The following is a 20060-nucleotide window of genomic DNA, read 5'->3' on the forward strand; positions in this document are numbered from 1 at the left end:
CTGGTCCATGGGGTCACAAAGAGTCGGACACGACTAAACGACTAAACAACAACAACATGGCAATATTTTAAGGGGAAAGGAGAGGCTAAGTCCCCAGATCAGAGAAATCCCCTTTCTACAACTGCACTCCTTCAACATGATTTTTGCAGCCTGAACGGTTTCCGGTCTCTCCTTCTTTTCCCGCGTCCCCAGTGTCAGAGCAGCCTTGTCTTCTTCGTTAAATGCACAATTCTCTTTTTTATTTTTAAACTAGCCCACCCCACAGAGTACAACCTGTTCCACCCTGAGTGGCAGGCTTAAAGCAGCCAGTTTTGTAACAATGGACTAGCCAGCGGAGAGTTCAGCTGCTGCAAAATGCTGCCTTTTAAAGGACCAATTTTGTTTCCCGGGAGGGGAGGGGGCTGGTGGAGAGGCAGAATCCGAGGCCCCAGCAGGAAAATCCATAAGTGGCGGTATGTGTTTTCCTCAAAGAACCTCCATCAAGCCCATTTGAATCAAATCCAGAAGCTCTTTGTAAGTGCATCATCAGCGCAGAATCCGAACAGATCATATTCTCCCCCCCCCATCTTTCTGGAGCATTAGAGACGTTGTCATGTGGGAAGATTTAAAATAGGCTGTTGCCAACATCCTGCCGGGAGCAACCAAAGCTTGCATAACAGGCGAGTGGAGGAATTATATCAGCACTGGATGGAGGAAAGCCTTTCAGGTAGGAGCATTGCACCAGTACCCAAATGCCTTCACGCTTGCATTGTCAATTCCAGCCGCTCCCAACCCTCCGAATCCCACAGGGTTCTCCGATAAGTTTCACATTTACAAAGCCAGACTGCAGCCTGCTCCGGATTTATTTATCTGATCCGCGGCTGTGTTCTCACACAGGCCTGTTTACCGGGCAGGCGCCTGCATTTCCAGTGATTTAAACCGAACTTCAAAAAAGTCTGAGATTTTGGTTGTGAGTGACCCTCCCATATCTTAACATGAGAAGGTCTTCTATCTAGTTTTGCTATTATTTATTTATTTATTTATTCGTCACACGGTTTTGTCCCCCTTCCTCATTTCATCTCCAACAACAACCCTGTGAGATAGGTTAGACAGATGACGTGGACCAAGGTTGCACCCATTGAGCTTCATGGCCAAGTGGGGATTCGAACCCTGTTCTCTCAGGACCTAAGCCAACGCTCTAGTCCAGGCACCCCCAAACTCGACCCTCCAGATGCTTTTGGGACTACAACTCCCAGCATCCCTAGCTAACAGGACCAGTGGTCAGGGATGATGGGAATTGTAGTCCCAAAACATCTGAAGGGCCAAGTTTGGGCGTGCCTGATCTAGTCTAACCACTACATCACACTGCCTACTTTCATGTATCACTACAGTGGTACCTCAGGTTACATACTCTTCAGGTTACATACGCTTCAGGTTACAGACTCCGCTAACCCAGAAAGAGTGCTTCAGGTTAAGAACTTTGCTTCAGGGTGAGAACAGAAATCGTGCTCCGGCGGCGCGGCAACAGTTGGAGGCCCCATTAGCTAAAGTGGTGCTTCAGGTTAAGAACAGTTTCAGGTTAAGTACGGAACTCCGTAACGAATTAAGTACTTAACCTGAGGTACCACTGTACTTTGTTTTATACTGCTTTGTGTTAAGGGTTTGAAGTGGAAAACAAATATACGGTAAAACCTTTATAAACTGCTAAGAAAAGACCAGAGTGCCTTCAGACTGAGGCTCTACGGTAAACAACTGTTACTAATAGGGGTGTCACCCCCGCCCCCCCAGTATTGGATTTCCACTGCAACGGTAAATCTGGTTTAAGGAGGTGGGGAAATAAAGGTTGGTTTTTTGAGGCAAAGAACATTGTGTGGTGGCTGTGAAAAACCTGTATGCGTAAGGGGCACCAATCCCACAAAAAACACCTGCCTGAAAGCACCTTTACACAAACCATCAGCAATAAGCCTTCAATAAACATGGCTTCGTTTCTCCCAGAGGGAATTGTTGTGGCATCTGTCTGTCTCAAGAGACGTTGGGGTGTGCTGCCCAATGGGCACAGTATTTCACACTGGCTAAGTTAAGTTGTGGGTGAACATATCAGACGACACAGCGATTCTTCATACAGCTCTTGTTTATTCACAGGCCAGAACAGAACTGGGCTGAAGGGTTCAGCCAGCCTGCTTATATAGAGCGCCACTACAAAGCAACAGTAACAACTTTCTGTAACTATCCAATCACTGAACGTCACTTTCAATTCCTTATTTGCATATGTGGACCTGAGTGAAAACTACAGTATCCCCCTGCTGGCCCAGGGTGAGAACTTCAGTACGTAACAAAGTTACCTACCAATTTTCCTCCTGGTCCATTATGTTAGTGGCAGTGCAATAACAGTGGGGGCTGGAAAATTAGGGCAAATGGGACCCACCTACAGTATATAGCGGTGTCAGGCGGCAAGGTACTTTGAAACCCCCAACTGTCGGGACTTCAAAGCACAGCACGGGGCTGTTTAAAAGCCCTTTTGCACACAGGGGAACTGACATGAGCAGCGCATGCAGAATCACTCTCAGCCCCCTGCCAATCAGGTGACAGACATCACTCCCCTTGCCATTGAAGTGACATCAGCTCATAGCTGTCAAGCGTCCCTTATTTGGTGGGACAGTCCCTTATGCCAGCACCATGTCCCACTGCTGTCCTTTATTGATGATGCCCCTTAAATTTCCTGGGTTTCAAAGGAAGCAGCTCCTCTCCCTCCCTCCCTGCCGGCCAGGGAGGAGGGAGGCTCCAACTGTGTTGCTTGGCTGCATTGCTCACCCAATAAGGAGTCTAAGAACGAGGCTTGCATGCTTTGTGCCTATCAAATCGGCCGCGTTGCCTGGGGACTTGCCTTTGCTCAGCACTTCCCAGCGGAGAGGTGACGGTGGTTTTCCTTGCTGCATCCCCTTTGCCGGGTTGCTGCACTATGGGAACCACCACTTGAGGCTTCGTTTGGCTGCTGGTTGACTAAAATCCCTTATTTTGGCTGCTGATCCCCTATTTTCGAGGCTGCTGGTCCCTTATTTTCAAATCTGTAAGTTGACAGCTTTGCGTCAGCTGGTTGGCTGGAGGCGTGGCATTTAAAAATTGGCCTCGTTGGTCAAATTTGACCCCCTAGCAGGACAAGATTGGCCACAGGCCAAAGGTTAACTACCCCTGATTTGGGTGAATGAGACACCGGCTCACTAAACTGGTTAAAATGACCTAATTCAAAAACGCGTTTCCCGAACCAACGTATCTGAATGTGTGCTTTACGGCTCACTGCTCTTACATCCTATTATTTTCTCTGCCTGCTGCTGTTTATTTTTGCCCTATTGCTCTTGATTTTGCTGTTTAGCTATTATTTTTAATAGTGCTTTATTGTCTAATGACCTGAGGATCTAGTCTGGATGGAAGGTGCAGTATGAAAATATCTGTAGAACGAGACACATTTATTTTTGTCACTGCGCTGCAGAGTCTTTGGAAATCCGCAACCACTGTGGCCGGAGAAAGGCTTTGACTTTCCGGATTTTAACGTCTTGTCTGCTTTGATTTTTTTGTGTGGTTCAGCCTCAGTGCTGGGTAATGAGCTATTTTAATTATTCATGCCTTCGTTGAATTAATATACGCATTGCAATTGCATAGATGTTTTGGAAAAAACCATGCCTAAGCTATTCTCAAGGCAGACAAATGAAAGCCACCAATTTGTTCTCGAGGAAAAACAAACAAACCCAGAGCTCCCTGCTGCTGGAAAATCAATGCAGCCAACTCGAAAATAATATAACAATAATCAAGTTGAGCATAAAAGGCAGGGTCTGGTCTTTCTTGCAGACATCCTACATCTGACCCTTCTTGTTTAAAGGCAAGAGTATGCAATGGGAGCAAAGGCGGTCAAACACCATTGCTTGTCTTGCTTGTCAATCAGAGCAGGGTCTGTGCATTAATTTGCCAGAACACTGGGAGGCAAGAGCAGGTCTGCTTCCTTACTGAATTGCACCCACTTCGTTTTTGCTTGCATCTCTGCAGACAAAAGGGTTAGAGAGACATTTTTTAAAAAGCTGCTTAGTTCAGGTTGACCAGCGGATTTGGTTCAGTTTATTGAACACTTAATCACAATTGTGGATGCAGAAACATGGCAAAGCTAGCAAAGGTTATCGCCAGTTACTTCTGTTGGGAATGGGTCACTGTTCTTACGCGTTGGTGAAGACTTGACATTTTTATCCCCCAAAAAGTTTTTGATTGAGTTTCCACTGAAATGAGGCTGCATTTTAATGTTTTAATGTAATTTATTCTTGTTTATTAAGCTGTATTTCAATCAATTGTTTTTATATTTCGTGTTAGCCGCCCTGAGCCTGGTCTTGGCTGGGGAGGGCGGGGTATAAATAAAATTTATTATTTTTATTAGCCTGTTATGTACTGAGCTGAATCCTAGAACAATAGAATCCAGAATGCAGCAGTCTGATTGGTCTGCACGAGCCACCCAATCCATCTCCAGGTGGAAGTGAATCAGCAACCTGATTGGCCTGCAGGAGCAGCCAATCAGGCTCCTAGAGGAAGTGAATCCGAAACCTGATTGGCCTACAGTAGCAGCCCGGAATTAGCCAATCATGCGGGGCCCATTGTGTAAATAATGTATATATAGCTAGACGTTTTGGGGAAAGTTTCATTCATTGCTACTACGAGCTGAATAAAGAGCATGAAATTCACATTCGACTTGAAGTACAGTGGTACCTCGGGTTACATACGCTTCAGGTTACACACTCTGCTAACCCAGAAATAGTGCTTCAGGTTAAGAACTTTGCTTCAGGATGAGAACAGAAATCGGGCTCCGGCGGTGCAGCAGCAGCAGGAGGCCCCATTAGCTAAAGTAGTGCTTCAGGTTAAGAACAGTTTCAGGTTAAGAACGGATCTCCAGAATGAAGTACTTAACCTGAGGTACCACTGTATATTTCATATCCCAACCTCCTGCATTGCAAGAATCTCAGCTAAAGCATCCATGACGGACAGCCAGTCAACACCTGCTTGTTGTTTAGTCATGTCCGCCTCTTCGTGACCCCCTGGACCAGAGCACGCCAGGCACTCCTGTCTTCCACTGCCTCCCGCAGTTTGGTCAAACTCATGCTGGTAGCTTTGAGAACACTGTCCAACCATCTCGTCCTCTGTCGTTCCCTTCTCCTTGTGCCTTCCATCTTTCCCAACATCAGGGTCTTTTCCAGGGAGTCTTCTCTTCTCATGAGGTGGCCAAAGTCTTGGAGCCTCAGCTTGAGGATCTGTCCTTCAAGTGAGCACTCAGGGCTGATTTCCTTCAGAATGGAGAGGTTTGATCTTCTTGCCGTCCATGGGACTCTCAAGAGTCTCCTCCAGCACCATAATTCAAAAGCATCAATTCTTCGGCGATCAGCCTTCTTTATGGTCCAGCTCTCACTTCCATACATCACTACTGGGAAAACCATAGCTTTTACTATATGGACCTTTGTTGGCAAGGTGATGTCTCTGCTTTTTAAGATGCTGTCTAGGTTTGCCATTGCTTTTCTCCCAAGAAGCAGGCGTCTTTTAATTTCGTGGCTGCTGTCACCATCTGCAGTGATCATGGAGCCCAAGAAAGTCAAATCTCTCACTGCCTCCATTTCTTCCCCTTCTATTTGCCAGGAGGTGATGGGACCAGTGGCCATGATCTTCGTTTTTTGGATGTTGAGCTTCAGACCATATTTGCCGCTCTCCTCTTTCACCCTCATTTAGAGGTTCTTTAATTCCACCTCACTTTCTGCCATCAAGGTTGTGTCATCTGCATATCTGAGGTTGTTGATGTCTCTTCTGGCAATCTTTATTCCGGCTTGGGATTCATCCAGCCCAGCCTTTCGCCTGATGGATTCTGCATATAACTATTTAAAACATTTTTTAAAATTTTTTAATCCCTCTTGTCATTCCTGGCAGATGGACTAGATGACCTCTGGGGCGCCCTCCAAATCTAGGACTATTGAGAAATTCATAGAGGAGGAAAAAATGTTATCCAGGATTATGAACTGTGAGGGCGGAGTAGAGCCTCCATGTTCAGAGGCAGTCAGCTGGCTAGTAGGGAATGTTGTCATCCGGGTCTTTCAGAGTCTCCTCGCCCCCCCTTTCCCGCCTGAGAGCGCGCACGGCCACGCAGCTGGAGTCTCCGCCCACTTTCGCGAAGCCCCTCGCCCAATGGCAGCGAGGCACACTCGGAGCCGTCCAGCCCATTGGCTCCTGGACCTAGGAAGGACGTTCAGCCTTTTGGCCCGCCCCGTCGCTTGCGCGCGCACCTTCGCTTTCTCTCCAACGGCTCCCTCCTTGGGTCGCGCCGGCGTCGGGCGGGAGGAAGCCCCGCCCCCTCCCCCTCCCGCCCTCCTTAGAGCGAGTCCCTAACAACGAGCGGGCGGGAAGAGAGAGGCCCCGCGGGCGCATGCGCACGCGCGCTTCTCCTCGACTCGGGTGGCTCGCTCGGGAGCGGGAGGAAGAGAAGAGGGCGGGGGGCGCTGAAAGGGGCGGAGCTTTGAGCCAACCCCCCCCCCCACTGTTGCCGTTACTAGCGCCCCCCGACTCCCTTCAACTCCCCACAGCCATGGAGGGGCCTGAGAAGGAGGAGGGCCAAGTTCCCGTGAGTATAAGGGTTAGGGTTAGGGGGGCTTTAATTGGGGGTGGGGGCTTTAATTGGAGGGGTGGGGGCTTAATTGGGGTGGGGGGCTTTAATTGGAGGGGTGGGGGCTTTAATTGGAGGGGTGGGGGCTTTAATTGGAGGGGTGGGGGCTTTAATTGGAGGGGTGGGGGCTTAATTGGGGTGGGGGGCTTTAATTGGAGGGGTGGGGGCTTTAATTGGAGGGGTGGAGGCTTTAATTGGAGGGGTGGGGGCTTTAATTGGAGGGGTGGGGGCTTTAATTGGAGGGGTGGGGGCTTTAATTGGAGGGGTGGGGGCTTTAATTGGGGGTGAGAGGCTTTAATTGGGGGTGAGAGGCTTTAATTGGAGGGGTGGGGGCTTTAATTGGAGGGGTGGAGGCTTTAATTGGAGGGGTGGGGGCTTTAATTGGAGGGGTGGGGGCTTTAATTGGAGGGGTGGGGGCTTTAATTGGAGGGGTGGGGGCTTTAATTGGGGGTGAGAGGCTTTAATTGGGGGTGAGAGGCTTTAATTGGGGGTGGGGGCTTTAATTGGGGGTGAGAGGCTTTAATTGGGGGTGAGAGGCTTTAATTGGGGGTGAGAGGCTTTAATTGGAGGCGTGGGGGCTTAATTGGGGTGAGGGGATTTAATTGGGGTGGGGGCTTTAATTGGGGTGGGGGAATTTTATTGGGGGTGAGGGGCTTTAATGTGGCTGGGGAAACCCAGCCAGATTAATATTACAATATTAATATTATTATTAAGAATAATAATATTACAAATATTACCAATAATACCAATATTATTATTATTATGGAGGTGAGGGAGCTTTAATGGGGGCTTTAATTGGGGGTGGGGCTTTAATTATGGGGAGAAGGGTTTCAGTTGGGGGGCCTCTTTTAAGGACACTTCACTGCCCCCCCTCCCATTCATAATACTGTGAGGGGTTTTTTGTGCTTGCATGTGTGGAAATGCATCAGAAAGGGAAATTCTATCCCTCCCCCCCATATTAAAACAAAAAGTTATAAATGATGTGTTTGTGTCTGCGCACACTTTGAACTTGCAGACACCCCCAATGTGTTTCCCATGGTGCTAGTCCACAGTGTGGAGCAGAGAGGACCTTGTCCGCACCCCACCCCCTGCAAATCTCTACCTTTCTTGGTTTATATCAGAGCTTTCCGAACTTTTCACGTCGGTGACACACTTTTTAGACACGTGTCATTTTGCGACACAGTAATTCAGTTTTACTAGCAAACTGGAGGTTAAGCTAACTCCTTATAAGAGCTTTCGCTTGACACACCTAACCGTTGCAGCTGACACGCTAAGGTGTCGCGACACACAGTTTGGAAAACTCTGATTTATAAGGATGGTACGTTTTATCTTGGGTTTATAACCTTTTATGCAAACTGTCTGATACCTACAATAAGTTGGCTGCTGTCTCTGTTGCACAGGTTTATGACTTTAGATATGGCACATTTCCTTCACCTGGCATTCAGTGTAGGAGTTCTCATTAATACAGTGCATTTCCATGCCCTTTGTTAGATTTGTTAAAAGTTAAGTTTATCTTTAATAAGTCTTTCCGCTTGTAACATCCAGTCATACCAAAATTATCTTATATCAGTGATAAATTAATCTTGGGATTTGTATTTAATCATTAAGAGTAGGTTCTTCTTGTAGGAATGTTGTTTTGAGTTCCCGCCTCCCCCCCAGTAGGAATAAAGACATAGGACACAATTATTTAAGGTTAATGGGCTAAAATTGGCAACAACTTTATTGGTTACAGGTAAGAGCGGTATTGGCTTAGGTATTGGTCCTAACCGACTATCCGGCTTCAGCCTGTTTGCTTGAAAACCGGGAAGGGTTAACACCAGCAGGGGGAGCCCTGCTGATGCACCTCAACTAGGTACTCCCCCGGGGTGACCGATTGGGGGCGCACTTTAGGCCCTGGCCTCCACAGGCTTCGGACGAGGCAACGCCCCCCGGAATCCTTTACCGGACTACCCTTCAATATTTGGGGGAGGTGATGGCGCTCCCCCCCAATACGTCTACATAACAATACCCCTATCAATGCCTAACCGCCAAAACCAAGGAGTTGTGACGATTTGCTACGAGGTAGGCGAAAAACCAAATGGCCAGTGCCAATTTGCCAAGTGGAAAAAATTCCTACCAGGCCCCTTAATGGCGACCAACCGAAGTCCATAGCAAGGTCAGAAGGGAAACCTTAAAGGAAGGGTGGGTGGGAAACCACAACAGCTGCACGGACCAAAGAGGGAGATCCCTGGGCGGCGAGGCCTGAGGATTCCCGGATCGCGCGGGGCTGGAAACCAGCCTCCGTGCGCGTGTTGGGAGTGTGAGCCCGCAACCCCACCTCCTCCTGATGTCGGAAGTGGCTTAACAGAACAGGGGCAGCCAAACTGAAGGCCCTGCTTAGAGTTGCTTCAGAGTGGGCTTCTGATATTTTAGGGACTTACGGGAGAATCTGTCCTGCGGAATTTAGTGACCTACCATATATGAAGGATGGGGACGCGGGTGGCGCTGTGGGTAAAAGCCTCAGCGCCTAGGGCTTGCCGATTGAAAGGTCAGCGGTTCGAATCCCCGCGGCGGGGTGCGCTCCCGTTGCTCGGTCCCAGCGCCTGCCAACCTAGCAGTTCGAAAGCACCCCCGGGTGCAAGTAGATAAATAGGGACCGCTTACTGGCGGGAAGGTAAACGGCGTTCCGTGTGCTGCGCTGGCTCGCCAGATGCAGCTTGTCACGCTGGCCACGTGACCCGGAAGTGTCTCCGGACAGCGCTGGCCCCTGGCCTCTTGAGTGAGATGGGCGCACAACCCTAGAGTCTGTCAAGACTGGCTCGTACGGGCAGGGGTACCTTTACCTTTATATATGAAGGATAAGTTGGTCTCTGATGTAATGTAGTCCTGAGCTGCATAGGGTCTTATATCTTCTTGCCAAAATCTCATAATTGGCCTCGCCGCAGATTGGCGGCCAGTGCAAGTAGTTATGCTGCCTTCAGGCGTCCTGGGTTTTGATCTCTGCACCAACGGCAGCCTGCCGACCATCGTCAAGTGTAGCCCCACATACAGCCCATTGCAGTAATCCGAATTAGCATTGTTGCTTTCATAATTGAAGGAAAGACACTATGAGTTTAGCAGGGGATGTGGGATTTGCAAGTAAACTGCTTACAGTGTGCTTGAGTGAAGTTTATTTTATTATTTACTATAATTGTTCTCCAGTGAAAATTCCCAGGGCATTTTATAATGGAGAGGAGAACAGAAATGTAGGAAGGGAATCACTTGCCCTTTTTCAAAAGCAAGGTATGCTAACTGTGACCTTCTTTTGAGGTCTTGCTGAACAGATACTTTCCTTGTTAAAAATATGCTATGTACTATTTTTATTATGCTGTGAATTTTCAGACCTGCATATATGCCTGTGTGTTTTTCAAAAAATAATGTGAAGATTAGTTTTATTTTACACTGGCCACATTTGGAAGTAACAGTTCTCCCTCTGTTCCTGCCCAGCAGTGAGCTAACCATGGAGTAGCTGGCTTAGAATTGTACTTGTAGCTTTTTAGAAACAAACAAACAAACAAACAAACAAACAAACAAACAAACAAACCAACCATAAGTTGCTGGTTTGGGTGTAATGCTAAGTTGGCCACTCCTTGGTTTGTCCCTATGCTAGGAGGAAGGAGGTGTGAAGTATCATCTAGAACCGTAGTGATGGTGTAAAGTTTTCAGATCTGTTTGCCACTGCTTTGTGGATGCCTGTGACTTTAATTTTTGGAAGTAAAAATATGTAGTTGTCTAGGCTAGGAGGATCCTCTAAACCAGGGTTTCCCAAACTTGGGTCTCCAGCTGTTTTTAAACTACAGTTCTCATCATCCCCGACCACTGCTCCTTCCAGCTGGGGATCATGGGAGTTGTAGTCCAGGAACATCTGGAGACCCAAGTTTGGGAAACCCTGTTCTAAACCATGGAGAACCATCGTGAAATAGTATTATGGATGTGTGAGCTCTGTTGTGGCATATAGTACTTTTAGTGGCATTCTAGTGGGAGGGTAGAGTGGATGCAGCCTTTTGCCCTATGTGTTTGTGGGGTAGCTGTGGATGGTTGTCACCTAACTTACTCATGCTCGAGCGAAAACATTGCTTCTACAGGCATCCTGGTTTGAGCATGTTTGTTCTGAAGCAAGTCCCTACTGAAGTCCAATTAGACATGTTTATGTTTGGGGTGTAAATTAGTATCTTCAGCTGTCGATGTTCGCAGCAGTTCTTGATTTTTTTTTTTTATTAAGCATAACATGTAATTATCAGAGCCTAAGAGAGGCTTGATATTCACTGCCAGTTTTCAAGCACAGAAAATCAATTCGGACTCTAGTGAACCTAGGGATGAGTGATACATCCTTCAAATTGAAATAATACAAATTCCTGCTATTTGTACCTGGGGTGGGTTACTTCCTACCTGTGAGCCAAATCAAGACCCTTTAAAACTGCATCTCTTGCAGTTAATTTATAGTTTTAATCAAATAAATAGTGTGATTTATATTTGTTCCCAACCCGTCTCTACTCTCTAGGGTGTATCATTAGTTTTGTACTTCTGAGAGAGACTAGAAAGAGTTAGCTGTGGAGCAAGGCAGGGCTTCACATGAAATTAAACTCAGGATGTGTCTGTCTTCCTTCCACTTGCCTCTGTCTAGATCCTGTTGAATAAGCAGGGTTGACCTGTGAGTGTTGCTGAAATAGTATGCAAGCTTTAATGCTATATAGAAGACTTCACCGGGCTGAAAGATTTTTTTATTCTCAGCTAATAAATTTGTTGGCAAGACAGGCAGGAGCGATGTCCACCATTTTACCTGCTTGAAATGAGATTTTTGGGGATTTAAAAAAATAAAAATAAAGTGCTATATAAATGAAATTAATAAAGATAATGAATGCCAAGGTGCTTAAACATTCCATTGTGCCATTTGGTGATTAGCTTATATATCTGTTTCTAACACTGTGTTCTGCTGTGCTGGTACAACCCTCCCTTCAACTCCTGTGCGGCAGACAATGCAAGTACTGAGTTCTGGGAAACCTGAATAATTCCTGGCATACTGCACAACTCCTTTGGTTAAGCAGCTAGAGCGAATACTTTATTTTTCTTGGCAACAAGGTTTTGTGACCTGTCAAAATATCCTAGTCAGGAACTGATCAGTGGAGGTGCTCATTGCACAGTACGTGTCCTTTGCTGACTGTTTCCACTCTAATTAGGAGTTAGCTAATTCTGAGGGGACAGGTGGATTGTGCCACCCCAGTGGCTCACCTTTTGAATTATGCCACAGATGATACTCTGCTGATTGTATAGCATTGGCTGCATTCAGACCTCATTATAAACTGTTGTTTATTGTAATGGGAGCAAGGCTAGACACCCTGCAGGAATCCAGAAGCTTTTGCTTCCAATTACAATTAGCTACAGTTTAATGTTGTTTCAAACCCTCTGTAAGATTGTTGGTTCTTCTGAATCTCCATGCATGAAAGTTCGCAGGTAGCTGCTGTGTTAAAACCCGCTTTTGGTTGTGTATGATGTCAAGTTTAGAGCATCAAAGCCATTTCCCCCTCTGAAATTTAGTTTTGTTCTCTAGGGCTGGGCAATGTCTGGTTTCCAGCATTGCAATACTGTATAACACCAGCTAAACATTGTGATATACTGATACAGTATATCACAATGTTTGTAATACGGGTGGAACTATGTAGAGGCATAGGGACGCGGGAGGCGCTGTGGTCTAAACCAGAGAGCCTAGGGCTTGCCGATTGCAATGTTGGCAGTTCGAATCCCCATGACAGGGTGAGCTCCCGTTGTTCGGTTCCAGCTCCTGCCCACCTAGCAGTTTGAAAGCACGTCAAGTGCAAGTAGATAAATAGGTACCGCTCTGGCGGGAAGGTAAACAGTGTTTCCGTGCGCTGCTCTGGTTTGTCAGAAGTGGCTTAGTCATGCTGGCCACATGACCCGGAAGCTGTCTGTGGACAAACGCCGGCTCCCTCAGCCTATACAGCGAGATGAGTGTGCAACCCCAGAGCCTTCCGCGACTGGACCTAACAGTCAGGGGGTACCTTTACCTTTATGTAGAGGCATGAGCTGGCTTCGCGGTTTTCCTGCGTTGTGATTTTGGCATAACACGCACACACACCATGGTTCACAATATTGCCAGGTCAAACATTATGAAACCAATACAGTGGTACCTCGGGTTAAGTACTTAATTCGTTCCGGAGGTCCGTACTTAACCTGAAACTGTTCTTAACCTGAAGCACCACTTTAGCTGATGGGGCCTCCTGCTGCCCCTGCACCACTGGAGCACGATTTCTGTTCTCATCCTGAAGCAAAGTTCTTAACCTGAAGCACTATTTCTGGGTTAGTGGAGTCTGTAACCTGAAGCGTATGTAACCTGAAGCATATGTAACCCAAGGTACCACTGTATCGTGATATGCACTTCAAACCAGGTTTGGATGAACTATTGCCCAGCCCTACTGTTCACTCCTTGTCTGCTAAACTGGTACATGCTTACCCAAAGTCTTCAAAAAGAACAAGGGGAGTGAACAAGCCAACAGGCACATTTTCTTTCCCTAGCATGCATATTTCCTTCCTTTATTCATGGCATGGAATTTTCTGAATGTTTGTGGCTGTAAAACTATTGAGAATTTCTCATCCTCCTCTTGGTTGTCTCCTGTATAACGATTTCTACTTTTAACGCTGAGCTGCTACCTGCAAAAGGTCCCAGGCATCTCTCCAGGTAGGACTGTGCAGGCTTCTTTTCTAAAACCTTGGAGAGACGCTGATAGTTGGTGTCAAGAATACTGAGCTAGATGGACCACTGGCTTGATCTGGATGAGACAGCTTCCTAGGTTTCTTATTTATTTTCTCTCAGCTCTGTGTTTACTGCTTGAATGATCCATTTCTTTAAGGACAGCATTTCTCTAGCGACAACATACAGTACATGGGTCTTAACATTAATTCCAGTTTAGGTGATGGTTTCACTCCATCTTCACTGTTTACAGTAGACTCTAGCCTGGTTATCTATTATTTGCCTAGCCTGAAATCATTGGCTGTTCTTTTAGTTTTCTTAAATACAGCAGGTACTTGAGAGTTTTTCCGCCTTGCACATTGATCAATACAGCTGTGATGAAATGAGCTGTTCATAGCTGTCAGTGTCTCTCCCCCCAAAAATATATATTTTAGTGAAGAGAACTAATTCTTGCACTTTCAAAATCTGACAAGGTTTTCTTCCCTTAGCTTAATTACATGCACATCCCTGGAGAGGGATTATTCCAGTTTCATTAATTTGAAGCTATAAGTCTATTTGTTCCTGTTTGTTTTTCTGGCTGCTACCAAAGTAAATATTTTTTTTAGAGTTTCTGCACCCAATGGTGTAACTTCTTGGATATTTGTATTCCTTCTACATTGCTCTTTCATTTCCTCATCCCTCCCCACTTTCTTTGGCAACTAGTCATATGAATGTATCGTTGCTGCCAGCTTCTTCCAGTTACTAATGTGGCAGTTTTTGAGGCTCTAGTTAATTAACTTTCTTTTGAGATATGAAATATTCTATTTGGTGTTCATTACTGGCATCCATTCCTTCAGACACCTCCAAAGAATTATTGTTAATACTTAATCTGTGTGCTTGCAGTGTGTAACCATACAGATTTGAATTATAATATCTTCATTCATGATGGTAGCATATGCCTTGTGTATATATTGCTCCCCAGGGTTTGACTGTAGTTCTCTTCTAAATGTATTTGTTGTATTTGTGTTTTTAAGCACTTCTAACTATCTTATGTGTGTAGAAGGCAATTAATAAGTGAATTCTAGAAATAAAAGGAGGAAAGCAGCCTGAATGAGTAGGAGGCTCTTTGGGATAAACTAGCAACGTTTGTGTGTTTGGTTCGGCATGGAGGCTTCCCCTCAGTCTGTATCAGGATATAACATGATGTGATAATTTGTGAAAGTTGTCAGGGTGAGGCAGACAACCGAATCTCACAAAGGTCTCAGTCTTTATGACAGCAGTATAGCTGAGGCTTAGACAGGGCTTGGCTCCCCCCACCTGGCAGTTGGGGGGTGGGGGGAGGCCTTGCCGTGTTGGTGCTTGCTGGGTCTTCGTTCCTGTGCTGAGATATTTGAAATATCTCACTGCTCTTGTGTGCCCCAGGCTCCATTCATTCTCCTGACAAGGACGGTTACAGCTAAGGTAAGTCCTGAATTCTCTATATACTGCTTGGCTCTGAAGTAAAGGCACCCCTCCCCAAATGCTGTGGATCCTGTTGGGTAAGTTAAATTCATATACAGTGGTACCTCGGGATGTGAACGGAATCTGTTACAGAGCCCCGTTCGCATCCTGAACAGAACGTAAGATGCTACAGCATGTCTGTGTGTGCGCAGGTCGTGTTTTTCGCTTCTGCGCATGCGCGTGACATCATTTCGACCGTCTGCGCATGCGTGAGCGGCGAGACCCGTTTCGCCGCTCACACATGCGCAGATGTTCAAAATGATGTCATGCACAGAAGCGAAAAACATGACCTGCGCAAAACGCTCTGTTACTTCCGGGTCGCCGCGGAGTGCAACCTGAAAGCGCTCAACCCGAAGCGTATTTATCCCAAGGTATGACTGTAAAGTACTCAGCATTAGATGCCGGCGAAGGGAAGCCTAGTCTCCTGTTTCAGAATTTAGAAGGATCTCTCCCTTCTATCTGGTTGCCAGATCCCTTTTATAGGGTTTCCAGTTTACATCAATCAATTTGGCACATGGTGCTCAAGGATATGATGGGATGCTGGTGCAAAGAAGTAGGAGGCAAGGCAGGCTGTATGAGGAGCAAATATTGTAAAGGCCCCTCCCAATCACAGTTAGCAGATCCTTTCATAGAAACTGGATGTCCCATTTTTTAAACAGGTAGCAGTCCTTTCCTAACTGTCTGTCATGGTCTCCGTCCCTCCCGTTTCACCATTGCTGTCGCCGTTTCTTAAACTCTCTTCCTTTTTGCGGTGCTGCCATGTTACCAGAAGAACTCTTTGCCATCACAGCTCGGTTGTCTGGTAATTGCTGGTAGACAGACAGGTGCTAGTTTGCTTGGTTTCCATGGCAGGCCTACATTGGCCCGCAGGCCAGAGGTTCCCCACCCCTGTCTTTTAGTATGGACAGGTAGGTACGGAGGCAAGGAATCTTTCAGGTTCCCTGGTCCCAAACAAAAAAAAAAGGGCGTGAAGGATTGAAACCAGCAATTTGAATTTAGCCTAGAACCAAACAGGAGTAATAATAATAATAATAATAATAATAATAATAATAATAATAATTATACCCTGCCCATCTGGCTGGGTTTCCCCAGACACTGTGGGCGGCTTATTTTAGCAATACAATAACCTATTAAACATTAAAAGCTTCCCTAAACAGGGCTGCCTTCAGATGTCTTCTAAAAGTCTAGTAGTTATTTTTCTCTTTGTCATCTAGTGGGAGGGCATTCCACAGGGCGGGCGCCACCACCGAGAAGGCCCTCTGCCTGGTTCCCTGTAACTTGGCTTCTCACAGCGAGGGAACCGCCAGAAGGCCCTCGGCGCTGGACCTCAGTGTCCGGGCAGAACGAAGGAGCCAAGTGCATTCATAAAGCAGAGTTGTGGTATGATCACAATGTCCAGGCTCAGTTCAGAATACAGCTATTACATTTGGTCCTTCTCCCTACTAGGAAAAAACCAAAGAAATGTGGCCCCCTCCCTCGTGGATTTACTCTTCTTCTGTTTTAGTCTCCATCTGCTCTCTCTGGACCCCTTTGAAGGCAATGTCTGCTTTACTCATCTTGTTTGATTATCATTCAGAACACCCACATAATTACCTCTGCTTAACATATCTAAAATCGATACCTTTTGCGTTTTACCCAGTACTAATTGCCTTCATTGTTCGTGCTTCATCACACACCACTTTTGATTTGCCCAGGAGTGGTGTATGCATCCTATTCAGTTCCTTCAATAAACTGGAATTAAGGTGGGAAGGTGGAGTGAGGGCCTTGTCTAGTGCACAGGATATGTCAGACCATTAACGTTTTTTCTTTTCCTTTTTTACAACAACAACACCCTCACTCTTAAAATAAAAGCTTGCTGGCTTAATTACCAAACTACATCAGCTTGTAGGCACAAAGGCAAAGGGGAAATTGTAACATCTGATAACAAGTGGGGGGGGGGGGCAGAAAGAAAATGAGTTTTGGGATGCAGGTGGAAGGGCTGAGTTGGGTAGATGGACAGAGAAAGAGATCCTGCCAATGTTTTTATCTGTTTACAATTTATCTGTAAATATTCAATAAACCATTTCTATTCTTTTATAAAAAAAAGTTTGTTATCTTGATTTCTTATTCTTCCAGTAAGTTTTTCCATTTCTGCATCGTCCATAAGTTTTTGTATCCATCCTTCTCTCATTGGGACTACCACTTCTTTCCATTTTGGGGCAAGTAGCATGCATAAATAAATTTCTATACTGTTAATAAGCATTTTGTATAAGATAAATGTATTGGACTGATCCTAACCTTTCTGAGGCATGAGGAGATTAAGAAGCCAAAGAAGAACTGGAACTTTTCACAAGGCAGCCTCTTCAATAATATGTTTGTTAAACGTCCATTGTTTCTTCATGCCTGGAAAATGCATATTTTTATAATATGTGGCTGCATAGAACCGTAGAGTTGAAAGGGATCCAAGGGTCATCTAGTCCAACCCCCTGCAAAGCAGGAATCTCAGCTAAAGCATCAATGACAGATAGCCATGCAGTATTGTTTTACTGAGTTTTGGATACTGAGAGATGTTTTGGGTACTCCTGTGACTATTCAGATAATTGGATTTTGCTGTTTAACTCAATGTTCCAGTGTAGTATTCAACTCTTGCCTCACTGACTTAAGCAAGCAATATAAAATATTGCTGAATATCCGTAAAACTTTAGAAACTAATTGGTCCTGCAGGACAAAATACCACTTTCTCCAGCCATCATTATTAAAAAGATCTGTTTGTTTCAGCCTATTGCAACAACGCCACCACGTCAAGGTCTGAAAGAAGAGCTATTAAGCCAAAGCAGCAGTGGGACTCAGGTTTCATATGTCAGTGGCATCTCCTTGGGAGAAGCAATCAGACATAGATCTACTGCTAATCAGGTAACTTTGCAATCTTTTCCATGTTTTTTTTCATCCAGTTAGAATGTTCACACAGTAGTGCATGTTATCACCATATCCCTGTGGAATAAGTTGGGCTGGGTGACAGTGAGTACCCCAAGGTAACGCAGCGTTCTTCATGGCTGAGGGGTGGAGACACCGGCTCTCTAAAAGGGCTGGCAAAAAAACAAAGGTCCTAACATAACTCCAGATAGAGGCAGAGAACTGGGCCAAGTGAAGTAGGGAGTCCTCAAATCTTTTCTTTCATATACAGTATTTTGATGCATAAGCAATCAGATATTTTACCTGGATCGTTCTACCAGGACACTGAGGTCCAGAGCTGAGGGCCTTCTGGCGGTTCTGGCGAGAAGCCAAGTTACAGGGAACCAGGCAGAGAGCCTTCTCGGTAGTGGCACCTGCCCTGTGGAATGCCCTCCCACCAGATGTCGAAGAGAACAACTACCAGACATTTAGAAGACATCTGAAGGCAGCCCTGTTTAGGGAAGCTTTTAATGTTTGATGCATTACTGTATTTTAATATTTTGTTGGAAGCCACCCAGAGTGACTGGGGAAGCCCAGCCAGATGGGCGGGGTATTATTATTATTAATAATAATAATAATAATAATAATAATAATAATAATAATAATAATAATTTTTAAGCATATGCACTCTTAAAAAAATGTTGTTGGGGGAAATTATAGGTTCTTTAAAGCATGCCTTGAACAATCATTCATTTTTCTATTCCCCTCTCCTATATTTTGCTTTCAGGAAATGAAAACATGGTACCAGCCTCATGTAGAAATAGACACAAGCAACCTGCCAGCAGCCTTGGGCAGAAGGCTTAGTCAGAGCAGTGGGACCCGTGACTTGACAGAGTTCCCAAGCATGGAAGAAGGCTCAATTACTGTCGCCGAAGACTCCAGAACGCAGCAAGCACCCAATGTGACACACACACGGCTGTTGGGTATGTTCTGTATACAGTACAGTGGTACCTTGGTTTACGAACTTAATCCATTCCGGAAGTCTGTTCTTAAACCAAAGCGTTCTTAAACCAAGGCGTCCTTTCCCATAGCAGCGGGGGACTCGGTTTACAAATGGAACACCCTCAACAGGAAGCGAAACATGTTCTGCTTCCAAGGCAAAGTTCACAAACCAAAACATCTACTACCGGGTTTGCAGCGTTCTTCATCCAAGTCGTTCATAAACTAAGCTGTTCTTAAACCAAGGTACCACTGTACTCTTAAATATTTTCTTTTATAATTATTCTCATAAGCAATGACCTTTTTTAAAGTATGTACACATATATTTGTAGCGAAGTCAAGATTCAGAGGAATTCAAGGTGTTGATCCTGGCCATCTCAAGTTCTGTTTGTTTTATATTGAGAGTTCACAATTTGGAGAAGACAAGAAGGGACTGAGTGCGGGTGCCTTTTACTGTGGCTTCTCTGCTGAAATTCCAGTCTGCTTAAGTAGCAAGCATTTTTTTCCCCTGATATAAAATATGGTAGGAAATGGTATTGCCGGTTACTGCCATAGGTGCCTGGTCGTGCCCTGCCTTGTGCTCCAGTCACGTCTCAAACTTCATCACCGTTTTTGTGGATTTGATGCTGCTAACAGGGACAGTACTGATGACAGCAACTCCTGGAAATTTTGAAAGCCAAGGGAAAAAAGTGGACAGTTAATGTCACCCTTTCCCTCAAAAGTGAGGGAATTGACATATCGGCAATACAGTGGTAAAAGGTAAAGGTACCCCTGCCCGTACGGGCCAGTCTTGACAGACTCTAGGGTTGTGCGCACATCTCACTTAAGAGGCCGGGGGCCAGCGCTGTCCGGAGACACTTCCGGGTCACGTGGCCAGCGTGACAAAGCTGCATCTGGTGAGCCAGCGCAGCACACGGAAACGCCGTTTACCTTCCCGCTAGTAAGCGGTCCCTATTTATCTACTTGCACCCGGGGGTGCTGTCAAACTGCTAGGTTGGCAGGCGCTGGGACCGAGCAACGGGAGCGCACCCCGCCGCGGGGATTCGAACCGCCGACCTTTCGATCGGCAAGCCCTAGGCGCTGAGGCTTTTACCCACAGCGCCACCCGCGTCCCGAATACAGTGGTACCTCAGGTTAAGTACTTAATTCGTTCTGGAGGTCCATTCTTAACCTGAAACTGTTCTTAACCTGAAACACCACTTTAGCTAATGGGGCTTCCTGCTGCTGCCGCACCGCGGAGCATGAGTTATTTTCTCATCCTGAAGCAAAGTTCTTAACCCGAGGTAATATTTCTGGGTTAGCGGAGTCTGTAACCTGAAGCGTATGTAACCC

The 20060-nt window shown here is 45.9% G+C and overlaps 1 protein-coding gene across 4 annotated transcripts in view; it reads left to right on the plus strand.

Moving 5' to 3' along the window:
- Nucleotides 1-6361: 6361 nt before the first annotated feature.
- ALMS1 (ALMS1 centrosome and basal body associated protein) overlaps nucleotides 6362-20060 on the plus strand; it is a 73949-nt gene continuing 60250 nt past the window's right edge. For 3 of the 4 annotated variants that reach the window (XM_028744302.2, XM_077933716.1, XM_077933715.1), the window contains exons 1-3: nucleotides 6363-6613; nucleotides 17616-17750; nucleotides 18517-18712. In XM_028744302.2, coding sequence (XP_028600135.2) covers nucleotides 6419-6613; nucleotides 17616-17750; nucleotides 18517-18712 — 526 coding nt within the window. In that variant the 5' untranslated portion in view covers nucleotides 6363-6418. Of the gene's footprint in view, nucleotides 6614-17615; nucleotides 17751-18516; nucleotides 18713-20060 lie in introns of all 4 variants that reach the window. The other variant, XM_077933717.1, reaches the window with a different exon arrangement.

This window comes from Podarcis muralis, chromosome 9 (genome assembly GCF_964188315.1).
Source record: "Podarcis muralis chromosome 9, rPodMur119.hap1.1, whole genome shotgun sequence".
In the NCBI taxonomy this organism is placed as follows: Eukaryota; Metazoa; Chordata; class Lepidosauria; order Squamata; family Lacertidae; genus Podarcis; species Podarcis muralis.